The sequence below is a fragment of the Eurytemora carolleeae genome, unplaced genomic scaffold (genome assembly GCF_000591075.1).
Source record: "Eurytemora carolleeae unplaced genomic scaffold, Eaff_2.0 scaffold1437, whole genome shotgun sequence".
NCBI classification, from domain to species: Eukaryota; Metazoa; Arthropoda; class Copepoda; order Calanoida; family Temoridae; genus Eurytemora; species Eurytemora carolleeae.
Window position 1 is genome coordinate 47,677 of NW_019397401.1, and position 13,321 is coordinate 60,997.

The following is a 13,321-nucleotide window of genomic DNA, read 5'->3' on the forward strand; positions in this document are numbered from 1 at the left end:
CTCCAATTAGTTGAAATTATTTTCTAAATGTTTGTATTCACCTTTGCATAATGTTCTGTCAGAAGAGGGTCTCCAATTAGTTGAAATTATTTTCTAAATGTTTGTATTCACCTTTGCATAATGTTCTGTCAGAAGAGGGTCTCCAATTAGTTGGAATGCTCCTATGGCTGGTCCCTAAAGGTATATTTATCAACAAACACTTTAAAGTTTATTTTATTACAAATTTGATTTTTTGGATAAACAAGAACAAAGAAGTGATTAAAAACTTGTTCAGGGCTTTAATGTGCAAAATTGCTATTTTCCTATATTGTGGCTCAGGGACCCCCAACCGCAAACTGCTACTGTGTTAGAGGTTTTATTATAGGAAACACATTATATTGAAGAAAAGTCTCATTTTCATTAAACTATAAACTGTAAATTAAAATAAATTAGAGGTAATTGTAGCAGAAATTCGCAAGCAAATCTTAAAGAGAACCCACAACCGAACAAATCAATTTTTAGCTCAATCTAACAAAGGTTAAAGGGTTGTTAAATCAAACTTAGCCCCCTTTCTCATTTCATTTCATATTTTTACTCAACTACAAAGCACGAGATAATACAAATAAAAAATCACAATTTACTATGTAGTTTGGACCCGCCTAACCAGAGTTGGTTGTTTTAATTGGTTGGCCCATTATAAGCGAATAAGAATTGTAAATAAAAAGATGGATGTACACTGCACAGTGTACATTTTAAACAAAACAATGATGATAAATCATGAATAAGGTAAGGAGAGGGGGTGAAAAAGTATAAAGGAAAGGGTGGGTACTCAGCGGAAAGGTTGTAACAGAGGGTAACATATATTATTAGAATCATGTTTATGAACTACCGGGTGATGAAGATAGCAAAGACTAAGTTTATCCACATGAAAAACAGTTATTTTTTTACAGATATAACTTGCATAACTTTCTAAATAGTTTTTTAAGATTTTTCTTTTAAACAGTTTTGTACATTTAGTTTCTTTAAGCTCTAATTCAAGCGAATTCCATAATTTTGGAAATAAAGCGGAAGGAAAATATTCTAGCGTTTTTGAAATTACATTTACAGTCCCTTTAATGCTTGGCCAGATGAAGGTGTTCTTGTTGCCTGTATTTTTAGTTGTTTAGCAGTAGACAAAGATCTACTACAATATACTGCTACACTCTTAATACTACTGATTCTCTTGATGATCATCTGAAAAACCAGGAGTAAAGTGAGATCCATAAAACTATGGAAAAGGAAGACGAATGTTTGACTCATATTATGATTTTAATAGTTCAATGAAACACAAGCACACAGTAATCTAAAGGTAGTGAAGTACACCTGCAGTATGGAAACAGTACAACAAAATGGCCGTTTTACACTTTTTTTTAGTAAATTCCTCTCTATATATTCTATTCTCTATGTTTAAAGGGTTTTAAAAATCAAACTTGAAATTACATTTACAGTCCCTTAATTCTGGGCCAGATGGGGGTGTTCATGTTGCCTGTATTTTTAGTTGTTTAGCAGTAGACAAAGATCTACTACAATATACTGCTACACTCTTGATACTACTAGTTCTCTTGATGATCATCTGAAAACCAGGAGTACAGTGAGATCCATAAAACTATGGAATAGGAAGACGAATGTTTGACTCATAATATGATTTTAATAGTCCAATGAAACACAGCACACAGTAATCTAAAGGTTGCAATTCCTCACATAAAAATTGATGAGAATTTTGACAATAACTTATTTCAACGTAAGGCTTAAAACAAGTCGTGTCTACTGTCTAAGGATACAATAAAGTAAACGTGAATTTGTCAAGTAAAAGACCAGGGCGTTGCGACACTTCAGAGTCGACCCAGTCTTAAAAATTAAATCATCTTTTCAAAGCAGTCTGGATCTATGTGAGCAGTTGTACATGTACACAACTCATTTCACTCAAGAAGTTGATTTTCAAGATACTGTTAAACTATTCTTAAATAACAACATTGAATGCTTAAATGATGTCTCCCTATTACACAGTTCTATGCTTCTCAACTCACTGTATATCTTGACATTGCACATTTATGCTAAAACACGAGATTTTTTGTAATCGTGAAATTAGCTTTACAACCCAAATAAACAATAACATTATAATACTGCAATGTACACTTGTGTACTCTTTACAGTGAACATCTTTTTTACATAAAGCTTCAAAAAATGTATTAAAAATAATTATTGGTCATCCTTAAAATATTTCCAACGCAATCTTTTTTTTAGTTTAAGATAGTAAAAAATAGAAATCACTGAAAAGTACTAGAAAGCTTGCTTTCTCGCTACAGCTTTCTTTTCCTTATCCAAACTATATCATTTACTTAATTTATTTAAAGAGTATATGAATGTTAAAAGGTGTTTTTAAATGAAAAATGTTGTTCACCAAAAATATAGCTTTTTTGAATGAAATGCTATCATTAGAACTTTTTTATTTTAAATCCTTTTTTATTTTTACCCCTGTATATTTTCTTGAAAAATTATAAATTATATCCCCCCCCACACCCCTTTTCAAAATTCAGTAAAAAATATTTTTTCGGTTAAGAGTATCAACAAGTGGGAGGGGGAAGGGGGAATGCCAGTTGGTGTCCAATTTTTTTTATTTTTATGCAAATCTTCATTTTTTGCACTTTTTAGGTATTGGAGAGAATTGGGGCCAAGCAGTTGACCGCTCATCTTAGAACATTCTGTGATTATCTTGTTATAGAATTCAGGCAATCATCAATTCATTCATTATTTTTTTCATTCATTTATTTATTTTTCTTTTGTGCATTTGCTAATACATTTATTTCTTTATTTCATTTTTTCTTTTCTTTTTTTTGGTTCATTCTTTTATAAACTTTCTTTATTCACCAATTTATTTATCCTTTATTAGATTCTTTGATTTTTTTATATTCATTTATTCCATTTTATTTATTTTGTTTATTTTTTTTTCATTTATTCATTTATTTATAAATTCTTTCATTAATTTCATAATTAACTCATTTCATAATTTTACATTCATTTATTAATTTCATAATTTATTTATCCATTCATTTCTTTCTGAATTAATCCTTTTATTCATTTATTCATAAAAACATTTTTTTCGTGCATTCATTCTCTAATTCGATTTTTTTCTTTTTTTTCAAATTTGGTTTATTCACCTGTTTATTCAGCATTAAACCATTGCGGCGATATTTGCTGATATTTCTTCTTACTAATTTGTTAAAATGTAATCATCTTAATTTTATGAATAGTAAATATAAAGTTTGATCATCCCTTTTTGGTCATTTGATCTTTTTTTCCAAAATATCCTGTAGTGTCCTTCTTATTGTTTATTTTTTTTGTCTCTTGTAATTGAATTGTGGTCATCTTTTTAGTAAATCAGCTGGTGGGGGTCACGTGACTAAATCTATAGATGCAACCAACGCCATGATCTGGAAACATAACATCATAACACTGGACAGGTAATCAATCATAACTCATAAACTCATATTCATCTATTCATCTATTCATATATTCATCTATTCATCTATTCATCCATTCATCCATTCACCTATTCATCTAATCATCTATTCATCTTTTCATCTTTTCATTTATTAATCTTTTCATTTTTTAATTTATCCATCTATTTATCTTCTAATCTATGCTAGGTTCTCCTGCTGAAACCGAATGAGTTCAGACTGCGCGTAAATGAATTTTGCCGCGCCATGAATCCTGATCATCATTTACAACAGGTGGGGTACAGTCACTGCTCTGTAAACAGTACACTGTACAGTGAACTGTACACTTTGCCGTTATAAATAGTGTCTTTATTTTATAAGTTACCTAGTGTTGAATCGGTCTTAATTTAACCCATTTACAAGTGTATCAAGTGTATATTTCTACAAATATTTTGTGGATAAAAGTTTACAAATGTGATAAATTTTTCATTTTTCACGACATTATTACTATTACCGTCACTTTTATTGTTACTATTAATTTTACTTACCCTTACCGTTTCCGTTATTGTTACCGTTACCATTATCGTTACCGTTAAAGTTACTGTTACCGTTACTGTTACTGTTACCGTTACCGTTACCGTTACCGATACCGATACTGTTACTGTTACTATTACTATTACCATTATTACTTTTACTTTTACTTTTACTTTTACTTTTACTTTTAATTTTACTTTTACTTTTACTTTTAGTGTTATTGTTATTGTTATTGTTATTGTTATTGTTTTTGTTATTGCATAGGACTGGCATGAGAAGCATATGGAGTTCCACAACAAGTTTCCGGAGAAGTTTTCTCCAGATTCCCCGGACTCACCAGATATAGAGGCTAAGGTTCTTTTTTAACTCATTATTGATTGATTGATTAATTTATACATTGATTTATTGATTTATTAAATGATTTATTGATATATTAAATGATTTGTTGATTTATTAAATAATTTATTGATTTATTAAATAATTTATTGATTTTATTAAATGTTTTATTTATTTATTAAATGATTGAATGATTTATAAAATGATTAAATGATTTTAAAAAGATTGATTGATTTAAAGTGGTTAATTGAGTTAAAATTACTGATTGATTCATTCATTTTTTGATAAAGTGATGGATTATTATTGATTGGCCTATTATTTTTCAGCGAACTCCATCTCTCCCAATCTATTACGGAAATGTGTGTCTTCGTTTCATTCCAGGCAGACAAAAATAAACATATTTCATCCTTTTTATACATTTTTGAGACATACATTTTTTATAATTTATTTGTTTTTTTAATTATGTCCACACCTCTCCCCACCCGTGGATTTTTTTATATATGTAGTTGACAAAACCATTTGTGCTGTTAATTTTCATACATTAGATTTATTGTATTATTCATTTCATAATTAATCCAACTTATTAAGTTTATTATTTACTTGTCCCCTGCAGTATTTGACGTTGTTGTACACCGATTTATCGAACTGGTTCCGGTTCAGAAATCATTGGAGACCATGTTTGGACACCTAGGTAAGTACAGTTTAATACAGTACAATACAGTACAGTACAATACAATACAATACAATACAATACAACACAATACAGTATAATACAGTAATTTACAGTACAATACAGTAATGTACATTACAGTACAGTACAGTACAGTACATACATGTAAGTGTGCAGTACAGTTGGTGCAATGTAGACATTGTACAATACAACTTATTCAATTAAAAAAAAATCATAATTTATAGAAGTATTTTAATGAATAAAAGTTTAGAATTAATATATTACATTTTTTGTATAATGTTTTATGAACACTTTTTTATATTGCAAAGTGTACATTGTACAATTAGGATGACTATACAGTGTACAAGTTCCATGATAAACCTATCACCTATCTGTACACTGTGTATATATATTATGTACACTAGGGTGTCTGTACAAGTTCCATGATAAACCTATCACCTATCTGTACACTGTACATATATATTATGTACACTAGGGTGTCTGTACAAGTTCCATGATAAACCTATCACCTATCTGTACACTGTACATATATATTATGTACACTAGGATGTCTGTACAAGTTCCATGATAAACCTATCACCTATCTGTACACTGTACATATATATTATGTACACTAGGATGTCTGTACAAGTTCCATGATAAACCTATCACCTATCTGTACAACACACTGCACTACTATGAGATAAGCCTGAGATCTCGTCCCTTGCTAAGGTAAAATAATCAACTTTTTCATTTTTAATATTTTCAAAATTTTTGTTACACTTGCCTTAAATGTTTTTATAATCATAATTAATCTTTTCATTTAATATCAACTGTTGAAGTTTTTCCATGCTTTTTTAATCATGATGTGAATTTATTCACTTTTCACATTTTGGGAATTTCCGGAACCCAGAAAAGACGAAAATTGAAACAAATGATATTCTTTTGTAAAGAGCTGGGTTGAACATGGGTCTGCGTAAATATCCTGTCTAGATTAGCGGGATTCAAGGAAATTGCTGAATACCAAATAAACTGCTATTTAAAAAGGAATGGTTTTTGGGATATTTCTTATTTTGTCAAATGTTTTTAAGAGGTCAAGATACTAAGTATCTGTTTTTAAAAATATACGCCAATTTTTAAAGAAAAAAGACGAATTCATAAATCCCAATATTTTTGCAACCTGATGGTGTAAATTCATCAGAAAGGTAAGATACAAAGATTATATTCAGAGATGGGCATCATTTTCATGTATGGACAAAATTGAGAGAAAAAAAATTCCCAATTTATTAAAAAAAATATGATAGGCGTTTGATTGTTTCCCTGATTGATCAAGCCTTGAAGGATGTGAGACCTACAAACTGGGCCTTTACTCCGGTAGGATAAACTTTAAAGGGACTGTAAGCGTAATTTTAAGGGACCATACATGCAAAGATTGCAATGCCCGATTCACAATGGTACCCTTGAAACTTTTATCTGATCAATAATGTGTTAATTTTATCAATATTGACGTTTTTTAAAAGAGTAAAATTCTGATAAGTCCTATATTTTTTCCTGCAGAAGAAATGCGTTGGTCAATTTTGTAGAGAACCACAATTGAAAATTATCATTTTTCAAAATTAAAAAATAAAAACATTAATATCTGATTCATACTTGATCAGGCAAAGCTTTTAAAGAAACCTTTTGCCTGGAGGGTCACCTGAAATTACGCTTACAGTCCCTTTAACTAGAAATTAAATATGTTAAACTTGTTTTTAGATTAATTTCAGGTTGGAAGCACTTTGGTTTTTAATTATGATTCACTGTTCAGCTTTGGTTTGGTTGATTGATTGGGTTGGGCAAATATTCAAGATTATTGTAAATGTACAAGTAACTAATTAGTTAATATTTGTTAGATTAATATGATCATTATTTTTTTTTTTGAATCGATTAATTGATCTGAGCTGGAAACTCCCGTATTGTGGATATCGAGATCAATTGATATTCATATGATTTGATTATTGATTATTGGATAAATAAATTGATTGATTGTTGGGTGAATTGATTGATTCATCAAATATTTAGGATATCTGTGAGTCCTATATAACAATGGAAAATATAGATGAGTCCTGGACGCCTGGTACAGATTATTTCTACAATATAGGTACACAGTTCACACAGTACAAACTACACATTTCACACAGTACAAACTACACAGTTCACACAGTATAAACTACACAGTTCACACAGTACAAACTACACAGCTCACACAGTACAAACTACACAGTTCACACAGTACAAACTACACAGTTCACACAGTACAAACTACACAGTTCACACAGTACAAACTACACAGCTCACACAGTAAATATTATATAACATATATATTACATAGTATTATAGTACATACAACTCACATATGTACTCAGTTCACGAAGTACATACAACACACATAGGTACACAGTTCACACAGTCCATACAATACACATAAATCCGCGAACTTATCGGCTTGAAAATGGCGGCTTTAAAAGTAACATTTATAAACAACAATTTTCTCATTATTTAGTTGGTCGGATGGTTGGTGCCGTGGACTCGACTGTACTCGTGTTCCCGCACATGGACTGGAGATTCAACGAGTTCCCAAATGAGGAAAAATAACTCAAAAATCCTTTTTTTTACGAAATGACGCCATTGTTGAAATCTTGGATAAGTTATAATGGATTTCCCATTGGATATTTATGGCTCTTACTCTTTCCTGGATTTTACAGAAATTCTTGACTTTTACAATTATAATATTTTTTTGCAATATTGATTGTTCACAATTGTGGCCATTCTTTTTTCGTGCTAATAATTATTGTTTTTAAATTCTGATATTTGAGTTTGGTTTGGTTGTGTAGGGAACACATGGTATGTATGTGACCTGTGTGGAGTTGATGGTTCTACCCATAGAACCTCATATTGTTGGAGAAAAGCTGGTTGATGTAAGTACACTTCTTCAAATACATGATTGCAGTACACTTCTTCAAATACATGATTGCAGTACACTTCTTCAAATAAATGATTGCAGTACACTTCTTTAAATATCTGATTGCAGTACACTTCTTCAAATATCTGATTGCAGTACACTTCTTCAAATATCTGATTGCAGTACACTTCTTCAAATATCTTATTGCAGTACACTTCTTCAAATATCTGATTGCAGTACACTTCTTCAAATACATGATTGCAGTACACTTCTTCAAATACATGATTGCAGTACATTTCTTCAAATACATGATTGCAGTACATTTCTTCAAATACATAATTGTAGTACACTTCTTCAAATATATGATTGCAGTACATTTCTTCAAATACATGATTGCAGTACACTTCTTCAAAAACATGATTGCAGTACATTTCTTCAAATACATGATCGCTGTACACTTCTTCAAATATATGATTGCAGTACATTTCTTCAAATACATGATTGCAGTACACTTCTTCAAATATATGATTGCAGTACACTTCTTCAAATATCTGATTGCAGTACATTTCTTGTAATTTCAAGTAACCTTCCAGTTGAAAGAGTTTTTGTCCAATTTACAACGTACCCTTTAAACATGTATCTGAGCAACAATGAGTAAGATATCGATGTTTCAATCTTAAATATTTTGAAAAACTGTCAGTTTCCTTCATTTTATCACTGATGCTTAAATCCGCAAATCACTGTTTATAGAGAACTTTCAGTTTTTAGAAAGAAAAATGTGGATATCTGAAGCTTGTTAGCTCAGATAGAGGTTTGAAGGGTACAATTGTGAATCGGACATGTCCCGCAAGTAAATGATTAGTGATGTACTTTGTACATAAACATTTATGTACTAGGCTTCCACTTCCTTGTCATTTTTTTAAATGTTATTTTAACTGCATTCATTTTTTTAGTTTTATTACAAAAACAATATAATGTAAGATTTAACAGATTTTTTGTTTTTTTTCAATAAAATCCAAATTTTATAGAATATAAAAGATGGAGGCTTTTTAATTTCCTATAAAAAATCTGGGCCCAACTAGTTCAGCTGTCTTGGTACAAACAAACAAGTCAACAAACAGAGAAGCTAAATTCGTGTTGTAGAGGGACAGTTTTTCAAACTATTAATTATAAAGTATAATTTTAAATATTGTTCAGGTGATTATGCAAAACCAATCTCATATCCCTGTAGAGAAACTACCTGACTGGATAAATGCTGTCGGGATTCTTCTCTCAAACCTTCCTCATGTTTATTGGATCGGACTTCATAACAGGATAGAGCAGGTAGGTCAACTCAGGCTCAGGAGGCGAACAGGATAGAGCTGGTAGGTTAATCCAGGGTCAGTAGATCAGGATAGAGCTGGTAGGTCAACCCAGGGTCAGGAGGAGAACAGGATAGAGCAGGTAGGTCAACCCAGGGTTAGGAGGAGAACAGGATAGAGCTGGTAGGTCAACCTAGGGTCAGGAGGAGAACAGGATAGAGCAGGTAGGTCAACCCAGGTTCAGGAGGAGAACAGGATAGAGCTGGTAGGTCAAACCAGGGTTAAGAGGAGAACAGGATAGAGCAGGTAGATCAACCCAGGGTCAGGAGGAGAACAGGATAGAGCTGGTAGGTCAACCCAGGGTTAAGAGGAAAACATGATAGAGCAGGTATGTCAACCCTAAGATCAGCAGGGAATTAAACCTCCACTCTGTATGTAATCTGTATGACAGAGGCTTTGGCATTTCCAAGGCTCATATATTTTTAAGAAATAAATGCTTTGAAACATACAAACATACCTAATATAGCTGGTGGGAAAAATATTACCGAAAGAAAGTGTACACCCTTGACAATTTCTTCATAACGTATTGGGTATAGCAATAGCCAGGCATTTTTCACTGACCATTAAACAAGTTCTTTAAAGCGGCCAGTTATGATTTTTGTTAAAGAAACTATAATCGTCAAATAAATTCAGATGTTGCGCTCCGACCTGTTGACAAATTGGTCCTCAGACCTCACTCCAACACAAGTATTTGATTTCAATTCAGGTGAGACAGAAAAATCGTAAAGCTGGAAGCAAAAGTTTTAAGATAAACTTTCGTAACTTTTTCTCATAAAATTATTTATTTCCCCTTTCATTTGATGAAAATTCGGTGATGAACTCAAAAACCGTTCTATCTTAATAATGAAAAATCAGATAGATTATCAAGTACAATAGGTGGCAACAGAGAAATGGACCGATTTTACACATTAAATAACATGTTTTCCAAGATTAAATAAAAGAATGTAAAAACAGAAAATAAAGGACACATAAAATTGCACTTATTTTACTGTAAGATAAGCATTTTATTCTAAAATTATCACAATTTATAATTTTGTCGGACACAAAAAATTAATTGACACTTATGACGTCAGAATACAGCTGTACTGAGAGTGGATAATTAAAAACATTAACTATTTATGACTGACATATTTGATTTTAGCTCAGAGTCTGAATACCAACACATCACTACCGCATTTATTAGCTGTAGTTCATTCTACATGGCATCATGCCGGATTCAACCAGGGAACTTATTGATTACTGATCTGCTTGTACTGTACTGCACACAACTTCACACTGTACAGAACACTCAAGTTTAATTTTTAAAGAAGCAAATCCTATGTCTTTGATGATCAGACAAAAATGTATTAGTTGTGAATCAGACATGCCCCTCCCCTTTGTTCAGATACAATCTTTTCTACTCTTTATTAAAGGGAGTGACCGGCAATGTTTGGTGGTTGAACTGAGATGCAGTAGTATTGTAGAAAATCTTTTTAGCATTCATTTGAGACATGTAAAACGTTTCCACGATGTATAATTACTGAGTTTGAGTGCAAAGTCGACGTTCAAAATCCTGAATTATTCTTCACTTTCTGATAATGGAATGTTGCAGATATTTAGTTTTTTAATTGAACGATTATATGGAGCTCTTTAAAACTGTTCCTTCATATTCATGGCCATTTATTTATTTTCGCAAATACTGAGATTTACGTAAAATAGTATAAAACCCATTGAAAAATTGTCAAGACGACATTTGATAAATTCTTTCGATGGTTGGCTTATTTAGGGTTTCACTGTAGCTTTTCCCGTGTTGGTCAAAATATTCTACCTTGCCTTCCATTGGTCTGATTGGGTCTACAGTAACCAATAAGTATCGTATATATAGTTGTGTGGAATACTAGAACTAGTTAAGGATCGACTCATCCCTATCATCACTACTGAGGAACAAATGCTGTATCTTCTTCATATGGGTGAGTTTTCATTTAGGGATTATTCAACACTTTATCCTAATTGGGGCTTGTTTAATGGTTGGTTGGTTGGTTTATGATTTTATGGACTCATGCAATCATGTAATCAGGCAATCATGGAATCATACAATCATGTAATCATGCAATTATGCAATCATGCAATCATGCAATCATGCAATCATGCAATCATGTAATCATGCAATCATGCAATCATGGAATCATTTATATATTGACTCATGTATTCATGGACTCATAGACTCATGGAATCATATACTTATGGAATAATAGACTCATGGAATCATAGACTCATGGAATCATATACTTATGGAATAATAGACTCATGGAATCATATACTCATGGAATCATAGACTCATGGAATCATATACTCATGGAATCATAGACTCATGGAATCATAGACTCATGGAATCATAGACTCATGGAATCATAGACTCATGGAATCATATACTCATGGAATCATAGACTCATGGAATCATAGACTTATGGAATCATAGACTCATGGAATCATAGACTCATGGAATCATAGACTCATGGAATCATAGACTCATGGAATCATAGACTCATGGAATCATATACTCATGGAATCATTGACTCATGGAATCATAGACTCATGGAATCATAGACTCATGGAATCATATACTCATGGAATCATAGACTCATGGAATCTTGTGATTGAGTGCGCTCACCTGATGGCTTTCTGTGTTTTCCAACCTGGGGGGGCTTTCAGATCTCTTTCCTGATATTCCTGAAACTCTTGGTCTCAGGGCTTCATCAAGTCATTAATGGCTGAATTAATTAAGAAACAGATGGTTTAAACTTTTTTTTTGATTTAAGTTGGCCCGTTCCTACAGCGCCTGCACACAGACCGATTCATGAGAGTTCTATTTTAGTTGGCCCGTTCCTACAGCGCCTGCACACAGACCGATTCATGAGAGTTCTATTTTAGTTGGCCCGTTCCTGCAGCGCCTGCACACAGACCGATTCATGAGAGTTCTATTTTAGTTGGCCCGTTCCTGCAGCGCCTGCACACAGACCGATTCATGAGAGTTCTATTTGATCTGACAATTCAGCTGTACGAGGTTATCCTGAGAGTGGACAACAGTGTACATCATCTAAAGTACATGGATGCAGGTACATAAGGGTTCATGAACCGTTCTGTTGTACTGTACGGTTATACGTAGAGAAGACAACATATCATCTCAAGTACATGGATGTAGTTTATTGAAGTTTTGTCGATAAATATATGTTAACTATTGTACACTTGTACAGTTTACACTAAATATAAAGGTTCATGAAATAATTAAACATAATTTATACTGAGATTTTTGGCGGCCGATTTCAAGAAAAAGATATTTCTCAGAAATGAAAATATTTCATCATAAAACTTTAGAAATTGTTCTTTTTAAAATTTTTTTTTGCGCTTTCCAAATTTATGTAGACATATTTTTTAAGGATTATTTCATAATTTTGTTTAGTTTGTGATCTGCTCTACCACATCAAGTATCAGTTTACTGGGGATAGTGTTAAAGCTGATGCTGAGAGAATATTAAAACAGCTCCGTCCAGCTCTGCAGCTCCGCCTCAGGTAAGCTTTGCCAAGCTCTGCTGCTCCGCCTCAGGTAAGCTCCGCCGCAGGTATGGTCCGCCCACCTCATCAGCTCCGCCTCATGTAATCTTAGCCTTGCTCTGAAGATCCGCCAAAGGTAAGCTTTGCCCTGCCCTGCAGATCTGACTTAGGTAAGTTCCACCAAGATCTGCAACTCCGCTTCGGGTAATATTTGCCGTGCTCTGTAGCTCCGCCTCAATAAATCTCCGCCCTACTCTACAACTCCACCATGGTCTGCAACCCGATTCACTCATTGTACATATATTGCATCCCCCAAGCAGTCTGTTCTACAGCATAGCTCATCTCTTTCTTTTAAGAAGTATGGTCCAGAAATAGAAATAGTACCGCTTAACTTCATATTCACTTGTTAAATATCTGTTTATAAAACCCATAACCCCCCCCCCCTACCTCCCTTTAAGTGACACTTTAATCATTTAATTTGTAAAAGATGAGAT

The 13,321-nt window shown here is 32.6% G+C and overlaps 2 protein-coding genes across 2 annotated transcripts in view; one reads left to right on the forward strand and one right to left on the reverse strand.

The window, feature by feature from the left end:
• Nucleotides 1-2,149, reverse strand: part of LOC111714094 (4-hydroxy-2-oxo-heptane-1,7-dioate aldolase) — a 7,638-nt gene extending 5,489 nt beyond the window's left edge. Inside the window, exons 1-2 of the mRNA XM_023489133.1 lie at nt 1,505-2,149; nt 112-174 (exon numbers count right to left, since the gene is read on the reverse strand). Coding sequence (XP_023344901.1) covers nt 112-174; nt 1,505-1,591 — 150 coding nt within the window. The 5' untranslated portion in view covers nt 1,592-2,149. The remainder of the gene's footprint in view (nt 1-111; nt 175-1,504) is intronic.
• The window catches only part of LOC111714096 (mediator of RNA polymerase II transcription subunit 23-like), a 35,276-nt gene that overhangs the window by 21,814 nt on the left and 141 nt on the right, over nt 1-13,321 (forward strand). The window contains exons 22-38 of the mRNA XM_023489135.1: nt 2,671-2,747; nt 3,393-3,479; nt 3,671-3,749; nt 4,254-4,343; nt 4,652-4,706; nt 4,939-5,016; nt 5,634-5,727; nt 6,300-6,369; nt 7,057-7,135; nt 7,538-7,620; nt 7,869-7,952; nt 9,134-9,259; nt 9,931-10,003; nt 10,439-10,521; nt 11,162-11,246; nt 12,264-12,392; nt 12,737-12,845. Of these exons, the coding sequence (XP_023344903.1) occupies nt 2,671-2,747; nt 3,393-3,479; nt 3,671-3,749; nt 4,254-4,343; nt 4,652-4,706; nt 4,939-5,016; nt 5,634-5,727; nt 6,300-6,369; nt 7,057-7,135; nt 7,538-7,620; nt 7,869-7,952; nt 9,134-9,259; nt 9,931-10,003; nt 10,439-10,521; nt 11,162-11,246; nt 12,264-12,392; nt 12,737-12,845 (1,481 nt within the window). The remainder of the gene's footprint in view (nt 1-2,670; nt 2,748-3,392; nt 3,480-3,670; nt 3,750-4,253; nt 4,344-4,651; nt 4,707-4,938; nt 5,017-5,633; nt 5,728-6,299; nt 6,370-7,056; nt 7,136-7,537; nt 7,621-7,868; nt 7,953-9,133; nt 9,260-9,930; nt 10,004-10,438; nt 10,522-11,161; nt 11,247-12,263; nt 12,393-12,736; nt 12,846-13,321) is intronic.